The sequence below is a fragment of the Gossypium raimondii genome, chromosome 8 (assembly GCF_025698545.1).
Source record: "Gossypium raimondii isolate GPD5lz chromosome 8, ASM2569854v1, whole genome shotgun sequence".
Taxonomy (NCBI): Eukaryota; Viridiplantae; Streptophyta; class Magnoliopsida; order Malvales; family Malvaceae; genus Gossypium; species Gossypium raimondii.
Window position 1 is genome coordinate 49,479,785 of NC_068572.1, and position 11,144 is coordinate 49,490,928.

General features: G+C 38.1%; 3 protein-coding genes across 5 annotated transcripts; 2 read left to right on the forward strand and 1 right to left on the reverse strand.

The window, feature by feature from the left end:
* Positions 1-1,516: 1,516 nt before the first annotated feature.
* On the forward strand, positions 1,517-4,936 carry LOC105791879 (4-coumarate--CoA ligase-like 6). 3 transcript variants are annotated; one of them, XR_008188199.1, is made up of 7 exons: positions 1,519-2,697; positions 2,832-3,021; positions 3,306-3,451; positions 3,557-3,624; positions 4,000-4,102; positions 4,270-4,434; positions 4,721-4,849. XR_008188199.1 is itself a non-coding variant. In XM_012620155.2 (6 exons), exons 1-6 carry the CDS (start codon positions 1,639-1,641, stop codon positions 4,934-4,936), a joined length of 1,782 nt encoding a protein of 593 aa, XP_012475609.1. In that variant the 5' UTR covers positions 1,517-1,638. The 3 variants fall into 3 exon arrangements, 2 of the variants coding, with proteins under 2 accessions (XP_012475609.1, XP_012475610.1); XM_012620155.2 differs by lacking the exon at positions 4,270-4,434 and having other exon boundaries at positions 1,517-2,697; positions 4,721-4,936; XM_012620156.2 differs by lacking the exon at positions 4,721-4,849 and having other exon boundaries at positions 1,520-2,697; positions 4,270-4,648.
* A 1,043-nt stretch (positions 4,937-5,979) lies between these two features.
* Positions 5,980-6,841, forward strand: LOC105791880 (protein BASIC PENTACYSTEINE7). The gene is given in 3 exon segments (XM_012620157.2): positions 5,980-6,130; positions 6,133-6,296; positions 6,298-6,841. Coding segments are annotated over 3 exon segments (495 nt in total). The 5' UTR covers positions 5,980-5,988; the 3' UTR covers positions 6,487-6,841.
* A 695-nt stretch (positions 6,842-7,536) lies between these two features.
* Positions 7,537-9,550, reverse strand: LOC105791881 (uncharacterized). The gene is made up of 2 exons (XM_052634866.1): positions 9,311-9,550; positions 7,537-9,219 (listed from the first exon to the last, which is right to left on the reverse strand). The coding sequence occupies exons 1-2, from the start codon at positions 9,548-9,550 to the stop codon at positions 7,537-7,539; spliced, it is 1,923 nt and encodes a 640-aa protein (XP_052490826.1).
* Positions 9,551-11,144: the final 1,594 nt, after the last annotated feature.

Genomic DNA, 11,144 nt, shown 5'->3' on the forward strand with positions numbered 1-11,144 from the left:
TATTCATATCACCATGTCAATTAAGGCTTTTTTCAGTAAATTATGATTGATGTTCCACCATGCTAAGTAATTGTTGGGGGGAGGGGGGGGGCGAGAGGGGATCTTGGGTTAATATTCCATTTGGTATTTGAGTTTGGCTTCAATGTTCATTTAGGTACTTGAATTTGGTTTCAGTGTTCATTTAGGTACTTGAATTTTTTCAATTTGATATTTTATGGTTTTTTGTCTAAATTTGATACTTAAGTTTGGCTTCAATATTTAATTTGTTATCTAAGTTTTTTGTTTTTCAATTAAGGGCTTATATTTTTTACTAGAGTACTTATGTGAAACATTGATTGGATAATATTTTATTTGATTTGTGTATTAAATTTAACTTTAAAATCAAATTAAAATATCAAATAGTACATTAATCCAAAAATCTTGAAAGGCTTGAATTTTAGAACTTTGACTGAAATTTTGCACACGTCGTAATGTTGAATGCTAGAATTTTCCTCTTTTAGAACATTGCACTCGAGAAGACATGATTGGTGTGTTCTGAATTATGATCAACGTAACTTGTTGGCAAAATGATGATGAATTTTTAATTTTAATAATAAAAATTCAAATTTTTATGGAAAATAAAATGTTTGTCATCGACTCAGGTGGCCGAGAAATCTGCCATTCAATCTTGGCTATTATAAAGAAACAATTTATAAGGTCAACCCAATTACTTCGAAATATAGAAAGGTCTACGTGAAAGTTTCAAAATCATAGGTTGGCGCAAGCATTTCTGAAATAACAAGCAGAAGGAAAAAGGGGTTGAATTCAGCCATAACCAAAAAATAAAGTTAAGTTTATAAGCAAGTTTAATGTATATATAGTGGGGTTTTTTTTATGAAAATAAAAAAAATTAAGTAAATAGTATAAGTGGAAGGTTATTTACGAAAATAGTATGTTTGTTACTGTAACTTACGGACATCACCTGCAACCCTAAAATTATACCATATTTTTTGATATTTTTTAAAACTATATAACTGGTATTGCTACACACTACTTTCTACAACATGTTGGGAATTGGAGGAGAAAACATGAAAATTGGGAGAATGAGGAGAAAAAATAAATAAAATAGGAATTAGTTTTTGTCATTGATACATTTTATTTATTTCCTTCTTGATTCTCCTTAATTCTCTATATTTTCTCCTCAAATCTCGACATAATGTAAAAAATAGTATCGCAACATTATGCAACGATATCATTTTATTATTTTGATCATATTTGTTTTGAAAAAAATATAAAATTTATTTATGATCTCAAAATTTTTAAAATAGTGTCACTATAAAATAACGCGAAATCATGACTTACTATAACAATTGTACTATTTTCATAAATAATTTTCAACCCTCCATCTACTAATTAATTAATTTTTTATATTATTTTCATTAGAAAAAAACGGTATATAATCGTATCATTTGTTTAAGGATTTAGGGGTTTTTTTTTGTCCTTTTATTCAATTTCTTTTCTTTATAACAAAAGCTGGCCATTACCGAACTATATTACGGTCACGGGACCTAAAAGTGCAAACTAAGCTACAATACCATTTTTCTTCTCTCCTCTGTTCTGCCTCTGTTCCTTTTTTCTTTTCTGTTAAGCGCTGCATCAATGGCAACAAGCTTGAACTTCTTCCCCCAGACCTCAGAACCCAAAACTACTCATCTTCCTGACTGGTATTCACCAGAAACAAGAATCTATTCCAGCACGTATTCCTCTATATCTCTTCCAACTGATCCATTTCTTGACATTGTTTCCTTCATTTTCTCTCACCAACATGATGGGGTTACTGCTTTGATTGATTCCTCATCTGGGTATTCAATATCTTACTCAAAGCTATTACCTTTGGTCCAATCAATGGCCTCAGGTCTCCACCACCTTGGTGTTTCCCAAGGGGATGTGGTCTTGCTTTTGTTGCCAAATTCTGTCAATTTCCCCATTATTTTCTTCAGCGTTTTATATTTGGGTGCAGTTGTTACCACCATGAATCCACTAAGTAATATGATGGAGGTCAAGAAACAAATTGTTGATTGTGGTGTGCGTTTTGCATTTACTCTACTTGAAAATGTTGACAAACTTCAGAAATTGGGTGTTCATGCAATTGGGGTACCAGAAAACATGGACCTGGATTCAGAAAAGACTGGTTTTTTATCTTTTCGTAAGCTTATTGGGGGCCAATTTGGTAAGGCGCCAAGGCCTGTGATTAGGCAGCAGGACACGGCCGCAATAATGTATTCATCAGGTACTACAGGCGTTAGCAAGGGGGTTGTATTAACACATGGGAATTTTATAGCAACGACTGAGCTTTTTGTAAGATTTGAAGCTTCACAGTACGAATATTCAAGTTCAAAGAATGTGTATTTAGCTGTTCTTCCAATGTTCCATATATATGGATTATCACTTTTCGTGGTTGGATTATTGTCATTGGGTTCTAGCATTGTTATCATGAGGAGATTTGATGCCAGTGAACTGGTGAAAGTAATTGATGACTATGGAGTTACTCACTTTCCAGTTGTTCCACCTATACTGACAACATTGACAATGAGAGCCAAGCATGTTTGTGAAAATAGCTTGCAGAGTTTAAAACAGGTTTCCTGTGGTGCTGCTCCTTTGAGCGGGAAAACCATAGAGGACTTTGTTCAGGCTCTTCCTCATGTTGATTTCATTCAGGTACTAAGGCTTAAGTTTAATACATCCCTCTTAAGTTGTCATGCTCTTACAACTTGTAACTAATATAAGCTGTTTACATGTTGTCCATTGGGAGGTTAAATTACTTAGCTTGCTTCAGTTTTGTCTCTTTATAGGGCTATGGCATGACTGAATCAACTGCAGTAGGAACTCGTGGCTTCAACAATGAAAAACATCATAATTATTCTTCAATAGGACTTCTAGCACCAAACATGCAAGCTAAAGTGGTAGATTGGAATTCTGGTTCTTCTTTGCCTCCTGGCTTTCATGGCGAGCTTTGGCTAAGAGGACCTGCAATTATGCAACGTAATTAATTAACCCATCTTTGAATATGGTTTGTCCTATTTGTTTTAATATGAGAATGACATAAAACCGGTTCTTTCTAATCTTGTATTCTTATTCTCACCTTTATGTTTTCTACATGATCAGTGGTCCAGTCAGTCATAAAATGATGCAAATATGCCTGCATTTTGTTTAAAGCAGTCCATGTTGCAGGAAAAGGCAATTTATTCACTTTATGATTTAAAAGCTAGAAACTTCCAAACATATTCTTGGGTAGCTTATTTATTAGGCTTCTCTTGATTTTCCAGGATACATAAATAATGTTGAGGCCACCAATATGACAATTGATAAAGATGGCTGGCTACGTACTGGTGATATTGTTTGTTTTGATGGAGAGGGGTATTTGTATTTATCTGACCGCTTGAAAGAGATTATAAAGTACAAGGGCTATCAGGCATAACTTCTTTTCCCTTTCAATTTAATATACTTGATGAACAGACATAAGCTAGTGCTCTGAAATCAATTTAACATGGTATTTATAATGTTATTGTTGTACCAGATCGCCCCTGCTGATTTAGAGGCTGTATTGATTTCCCATCCCGAGATACTAGATGCTGCTGTAACTTCGTAAGTATTAACTTTCACATTTTTGTCCGACATTGACATGTTGTGGAGAGAATTGTTTGTTGTCCTCCTTCCTAAAATGAATCTCAAATTGCAAGCATATGCATCTGATTTCTCAAAAGACAATGAAGCCATTAGACAACTATGTGTACGAGGAACAATAAACTATGAAGTCCAAAGTTCAGAACTAAAACCTAGCTGAATGTTATTTATAGATCAAGGTCAATTAAATTGTCTATGGAATGAGTAATTGCAATTTGCAACCATGACAACATCACAAAACCTCTGAGCTTGGTGATGCTTCTTCTTTTTAGCCTTTATTTGCTTTTAGCGATGAAAAATAGAATTAAATCTCATCCATTTTTTTGGGTGCTTTAGAGCCGCTGATGAAGTATGCGGTGAGATTCCTGTGGCATTTGTGGTGAGGAGGCACGGTAGCACACTGACCAAAGGAGCTGTCATAGACTTCGTGGCTAATCAGGTGCATAAGTTCTTGCCATTTTTGGATGTCATATAATATCCCTTCCTTTCAGGCATTTACATTTACAAATCATACCCAACATAACAAAAGCCTAATACTCTTCAAAGCTCTTTTACTGGCCTGTTTATCAAGCACTTACCTTATACTTTCATCGTTATTTATATTAGGTTGCACCTTATAAGAAAGTAAGAAGGGTGGTGTTTACAGAATCAATTCCAAAGTCTGCTGCAGGAAAAAATCTTCGAAAAGAACTTAAGAGTTTCATAAGTTCTAGACTTTAAGATCTTTGTTCTGGGTAGAGCTGATTTTTTCGCAGATTTAATTCTGACAAGGTAGGACATTCAGCTATAAAGACAATTATAATTCCGTTTGTCTAGGTAAACAGCAGCAATCTGCTGCTACTTGTATTAGTCTTGAAGGGATAGTACAGTTTAATGGTTCATATGGTCTAAAAGACCTATGTGGCATTTCAGCATCATGTATAAGATACTTTTCGCTACCTTATCTTTGTCATTACTTTCAAGTTCAAGCCTTGTATTTAGTTAAAATTGTCTTAATTCAGCCCTTCAAATCATGCGGTCCCTCTATATATAAAGAAATTATTATGTAAAATTGCAGTATATTTCCATATCAGCAGCTAAGGAAACCTTGAATGGACTTCTGAAGTTTGAGAACTTCGTGCAACACACACAGCAGCAGAAACCAATCAAATCTTTGAGCTTAAAAGTCTCAGCTATTATTGATGGGTCACACTTTTCAATGAATTTTGATCGTTCACCATTTTTAATGTGGTTTAGCGATGTCCTCAATCTGTTCATAGGACAAAAATGGTGATGATGTTTCGTTTGATACCTGAACATATCATTTCAACTAATTTCAGTTTCATGCTGTATATGAGAGCTTGTCTATATTGCTTGTACATGCCTATTCATCCCTCACAGCTGCTGCAGTTGTAGTGACTGGTTCTGACTAGTGCAAATTTTATGCGGGACATTGAACAAATTACTTTTTTGTGACCCTATTAGCCTGAGGAATAGCTACTGCATCAAGGTATGTACCTCTTCAACAGGATTTATGAATTCCGTAAAAGCTGACCAGTATTACTATGCCTGATTATGCATTTGTTTGCCTCTCAAAATTCTCGATTTTCATACTCTTGATATTGTTCCCAGTCTTGATTATGCATTCTTCGTTAAAACTAGTTCTTTAGTCTTTACTTGGTTTTTCCCGTGCCCATAGATTGGAACTGGCTGTGTTGTATATTTGGCTGAATTTTTTCACTCAGCCCCGGCAAGCAGGCAAAGCTTGCTCATTGTTGTCGGCTGACACTATCAGTTTGTAACAGTTCTGTGCATTTGCACGTGGGGCACAACTCTAAATTTGTCCCACAAGATTGATTTATCTTACAGCCAGAAAGCCTTGAACCACAATCTGTTTTTGTTATAGAAAGAATCTGGAAATCTTATATATAGTAATTCAATTAACGGATTTCTAGTTTCTTCTTTCTTTTTCCTCTCAAATATTTTCCTTAGCATAAACTTGTTGGTAATAACTGTTTTCTTCTTTCTTTTTATCTTTCTACTACTAAGTGTGACTTAAAGGATGTTTAAGACCTAATAAGTACTTGGATTTTTAGCTTCTTGAATGCTCGAAAACCATTTAGTATCTCATGATAAATTGACGAATATAGAAAATGTTCATGTACCAGGAATTTTAATGCCAATTAGGAATTTGTTTTTGTTGATATTATGCTGCAGTGAAAACATGATGCCTGGAGCTGACGTTGGATCATCCTTCTTTTTACCTTTTTCTTGGTTTTATAATTACAACTCCACATTCAAACCTGGTTCAAGTTCTATGCAACAAAACTCAAATATGCCGCAAAGATGAGGAAACAGAAGCCTTCTATGAAGGGTTCAAATCAAATTGTATCCAAGCTTCTAAGGCCAAAGCAGCCTGAGAACAAACCCTCTGGTCCTAAGAAAGCAAAGGGACCGATCGTTTTGGAAGCCAGACGTGAGAAGAAGAATATCTTGATGGAAAAGAAACTTTTGATTTTTCCAGGGTGCCTTTGCTGGGCGTTCCAAGAGTGGTACAAGTGGGGGATGCTGGTGGTTGGCAATCCTCGTATTGCACCATTATGTATCAGAATATCCTCTTCCTGAGTTCCAGCAGGGCTGGTGCTCGCATGGCATGGGAGAAAAATGAGCAATAGAGCATGTATAAAATTTGTTCTGAGACTTACAGCTGAGGGTCATGATCTCTCTCAACCAGTTGATTTGAAGGACCATTGCGATAGGCATGGGACAAACAATTTTGTTACAATCAAGCTTATACTTTACTCCATGAACTACCTTCATCTCGCCCGTCATCACTCTCCTTAACTTCAAACCTGATGGCGAAAGCACCTTGTTATAATCCGATTTAGCGAACTCCGCAAGTTGCGTCTTGCGGGGACTGGTTATGTCTTTTATCGGTCCCCATTTTCTGACTGAACTCACCTTCCTAGCATCGGAACAACCCAAAGAAAGGATTGTGAGGAAACCAGGCAGAGAACAAAACCTAAGTTTTTCTCTTTCTTTATTTGTAAAATCCAACCTAATTGATTTTGTTTTCATTTTTTGGATATTAGTTGCGGGGGCTATTTCAGTATTTTGGTTGTTGATTGATCATTTAAATTTATAGCTGTTTATTTGGTTCCAAGACTGTCCTTGATGATTGTTGAATTTATTATCTCAACTTCGTATTGCTGGATTGCCATATTAAAGCAGTTGATGTACAACTGTGATATATATGATAGTTAGCTGTGGTTATAACCCTTTTTAACTATTTTTACTTTGTTACAACAAATATGTCACTTGAGATTTTATCAAATGTGTTTACAGTTTTGGTAACAGCAGTCTACACTTTGGACAAAACTTTATGAACCATCAGGTGAAATTAAATAAACTTTTTTTTTTTGAAGAAAAATGTTAATATGGATAAATACAACAATTCAAATAAACCCATTTATTTTATGACGGCAACGGAAGGTACAATATCTATAACATTGATAAGATTAGTAAATTGTACAAATTAGGAAGAAAGTGAATACAAATACTGCCTCAAGTGTTAAATTTATTTATATATTTAAAAAAAAAGAGGAGTTAAATTACTTTCCGGCAATGAGTTTGGCGACGGTAGTGGTTTGGAAGCAATGGCCTAGACCAAAGTGAGCGACGAGTAACCAGACAAAGGTAATAAGCTCCCCACCTTTTCCTATTTGCTCAACATGTGCACTTGGTCTGCATTGGTTGCAGCATAGGAGAGTAATTCCACCCATACCTTGCTTATTAACACCCACTTTCTGTTTCCAAATTTATTCAGCTCTTTGGCCAGCCTGCATGCATCAAACAACACCGACTTACTTCGATCTCCCTTGAGATACACAGGTTTCAAATTATTTCACAGGCCTCTTTATCAGAATTTCTTGCTCCTAACGGGTATCTTGCAAACAACCTTTCAGCCTCAGCAAGAGTGTCTTGGAATCTTATTTTGGCGAGACCTACCAAGGTGGACATGATAGATGGGCGCATGACCAGAAGATATAACATGTAATCTGAGAGAAGCTTACTAGTGGTCTCATACGGTGGCGATGGCGATGATGATGCTGATGGCGATGGCAAGTCATTGTGGTAGCAGAGGTCAGTGGCAATGTGCCACAATATAATCCTCTCATCGAGTTCTGCCTCATGGCTCATAAATTCAGTCCAGTCAATGTGGCTGTACTCAGCTGACATTAGAACCCATTCACCTCTACCTGAAGATATTCGCTTAGCAACATGTTGAGAAATTAGTGCTTCTTCAGATTTTTCTTTGATCTCCTGAAAGACGAGATCCCATAAAACTTTAGCGAGCGGCTTATGTGACACATAAGCCATTTCATCCAAAAACTCCTTAATGCCCATCTTTTCAGCGATGGTTTCTGGAATGTAGCAAAGTTTGCTGACAAAAGAGAGGGGCCAGAGTATTAGCTTCAGCTTTCCCACCAAGTTGGCAATTAGAGCACGCCCTGGCACTACCTTCGGAATTAGGTCCCACCAACTGGTGAATTTCAGCATTGTGGTTGGACTACTTTTCCGGCAATACCTTACGAAATTGTGTCCTGAGACAGACCCAGACCATCTGCGAAACAAGGGTGTACCCAAGACTTGTATTTCATTTTCTGGAATCAAGTACCAACTAGAATTGGTGAGAGCAAGGCAGAAGCGGTAGATAAGCGCCAAAGGCTTTAAAGCAGGATGAACAGGGGAAGCAAAAGTCCAATCAGAGAAAAAGAGCATGAGGAAGGCTACAAATTCCAAGGCAAGGGCACCCAGGAGCAAGCTGTAGGTGATTTTCACATTAAATGGCTCATATTTACTTTGGTTGGTATGGAAATGGAAAAGCGCAAGAGCCGCTAAAATTGATCCACAGGCTATGATTCGGAAAACATAGCCTACCGAGGAATGCATTATCATCATCTTGGTATAGAAAACCCCATACAAGAAGTTGAGTTCAATCTCTATGACTCTTCGTGCATCTTCCGGCTCCTTCACCTTGAAGAAGTCTCGGCTCTCTTTCCGCGCGTGTCTGCTAAACACGAGATCCACAACAAGGCCCTTGAAGGTTTCAAAAAAGTGATAAGCGTAATGCAACACTTCTAAATCACTCAACTTGCCTAGCTTCACATCCTTGCCTTCTTTCTCAGTCTGTTCTACTGTTATGGTTTTCGTGGGAAGGTGGCCATCTCTCATACAAGCAAATTTGTCCATAAGCAGTGCATAATCGGGGCCCGGATCTTTATCTTGGAGCAAGTATTTGCGGAAGCTGTCGGTGCTTGCCCGGTACAAAGCCCAAATCCGCTCAGAATACTTGATGATTCCGGCAATAAACATGAGGAATGTGGGCAACTCCAGCTTGTTGTGGGAAAGGGATTGAAAGAAGACATAGAGAGAAGCTACGGCTTGGAGAATGAGGCTAAGCATGTGCCTTTGCCAGAGTTCATTATCTTCAAGAGAAAAGGCTGTGATGGGATCAGGACAGCCAAGGTGCAGTAAGAGAAATGGAGCCCAAAATGCCAAAAGATCATCTTCTTCCTTACGGGAAGAATCACATGGGCTGCTTACGTTGTTGCTTATGAGACCGATAGCAAAACTAGCAGTTGCATCAGCGATCAAGTAAGCACACCAGATTATCACTAACAATCCTCTGTCCCTTGTGGATCTTCTGAATGGGGCCACCAATGTGAGGAAGCTCTGCAACATGAGGCTGAAGAGAAAAGCCCCTACGATATTCCAATGCTCCCACAACTTCTTGATTGTTGAAGTTGGTCAGCATGAAGCCAACAATCGATTCCATACAGGCCATGAAGACCAAGCAAAGCTGGAACAGATGCAAGGGCTGCTGATGCAAGCTCATTTTGTTCATTTTGTTATATTTAGTTGATGAAATGAGTGTTAGTTCATTTCTAACTAAGTTAGCTTTCGATTGATGTAATTAGCTTATGTATGAGTCAGTAAACACACTTTTGTATAAGTTTACAAGCTAAGATTTCAAGTTTCTATGTAATTAGTGGAGGTAGGTAATTACTTGTTGATTTTGACAAGCCTTATGCTTGAGTTATGTCTTGGCTTCAAGCCATTGTTTTATGCATGAATCAAATCGGTTTTGTTCATCAATATTCTCTCAAATTTCCCGACTTATTCTCTTCTTTCTTTAACTCGAAATTGTTTGTTTGCTCGGCAAGTTTGAGGCTTGCTCGACAAGATACTTCTTGAGTCTACTTGATTACATTGTTGCACCAACAATTGGTATCTAGAGCTTATTTCTTAAGGGACTGTTATACAAAACCATGGCTTCATCAAGCTTTTCACCACCGCACCTCAAGTATTCAATGGAGAAGGCTATCACATATGGGTGGTCAAAATGAAGACTTACTGCGGGCTTATGATCCGTGGGAGGTGGTCAACTCGGATGTTGAACCGAAACCACTTAGAGGCAATCCAACGATGGCTCGGATCAGGCTGACATCTTGATGAGAGGACCAAGAGGCACAAGGCCATGTCTTGCATTGAACTCGATGTCGGATGTGATTTTCACAAGGATTATGGCACGTGAATCACCAAAACAGCTGGGATAAGTTGCAAGAAGAGTTTCAAGGACGAGAGAGGACAAAGCGACAATGATTCTTGAATTTGAGGAGAGATTTGAGAATTTAAAGATGAAGGAAGAAGAAAGCATCAAGCAATATTCGACAGGATTATGGTCGTAGTTAATAGCATCGAGCTCCTTGGAGAGCGGTTTAATGAAGCTAGGATAGTGGAGAAAGTAATAGCAACTCTGCTGAGAGGTATGAGGCAAAAATCTCATCTCTCGAGGACTCAAGGATCATCCACCATTCCCCGGCCGAGTTGATCAATGCTCTATATGCTCAAGAGCGAGAGGAGAGCAAGTAGACGGAAGAGCATCAAGAAGGTGCCTTTCGAGGCAAGGACAAATCTGCCTATAAAGGCAAGAAGGCACGGAGAGACAAGCCAAAGAATGATCTTTGCGAGAAGAGAAGGTCAAACTTGCAAGCACCGCGGAAGGGCTGGTCATCCGAAGAAAATCTTGGTTCAATCCGGATCTTTGTGTGTCGACATTGTAAGAAGAAGGGTCATGTTGAGAGAGTTTGCAAGAGCAAGACCAAATCAAGACAGAACCAGTCTCAACAGATGAAAGCGGAGGCTCGAGAGGCAAGGAGGACCGTGACCAAGAGGAGCAAGTCTTTCTCTGTGTCATGCTCAGCTGCTCAGGAAAGGCTCTCATCTGGTTGGCTCCTAGACAGTGGATGCACCAATCACATGACACCTGATGCTGCAATCTTCAAGTTTTTAGACAGAAACTGTAAAACCAAAGTCAAAATTGGTAATGGGCACTTTATTCAAGCTGAAGGTAAAGGTGATGTCTTGATATGCACTCCACAGTGCCAAAATGATCTCAAATGTGCTCCTCGGTGCTCGAAATTGTGAAACCTACTCAA

Coding starts and splice junctions, on each gene's coding strand:
- LOC105791879 (XM_012620155.2), top strand. CDS start 1,639: ATGGCAACAAGCTTGAACTTCTTCCCCCAGACCTCAGAACCCAAAACT. Junction 2,698..2,831: donor CTCATGTTGATTTCATTCAG/GTACTAAGGCTT, acceptor GTCTCTTTATAG/GGCTATGGCATGACTGAATC. Junction 4,103..4,720: donor TAGACTTCGTGGCTAATCAG/GTGCATAAGTTC, acceptor GTAAAATTGCAG/TATATTTCCATATCAGCAGC.
- LOC105791881 (XM_052634866.1), bottom strand. CDS start 9,550: ATGAACAAAATGAGCTTGCATCAGCAGCCCTTGCATCTGTTCCAGCTT. Junction 9,220..9,310: donor GGATTGTTAGTGATAATCTG/GTGTGCTTACTT, acceptor TCTTCCCGTAAG/GAAGAAGATGATCTTTTGGC.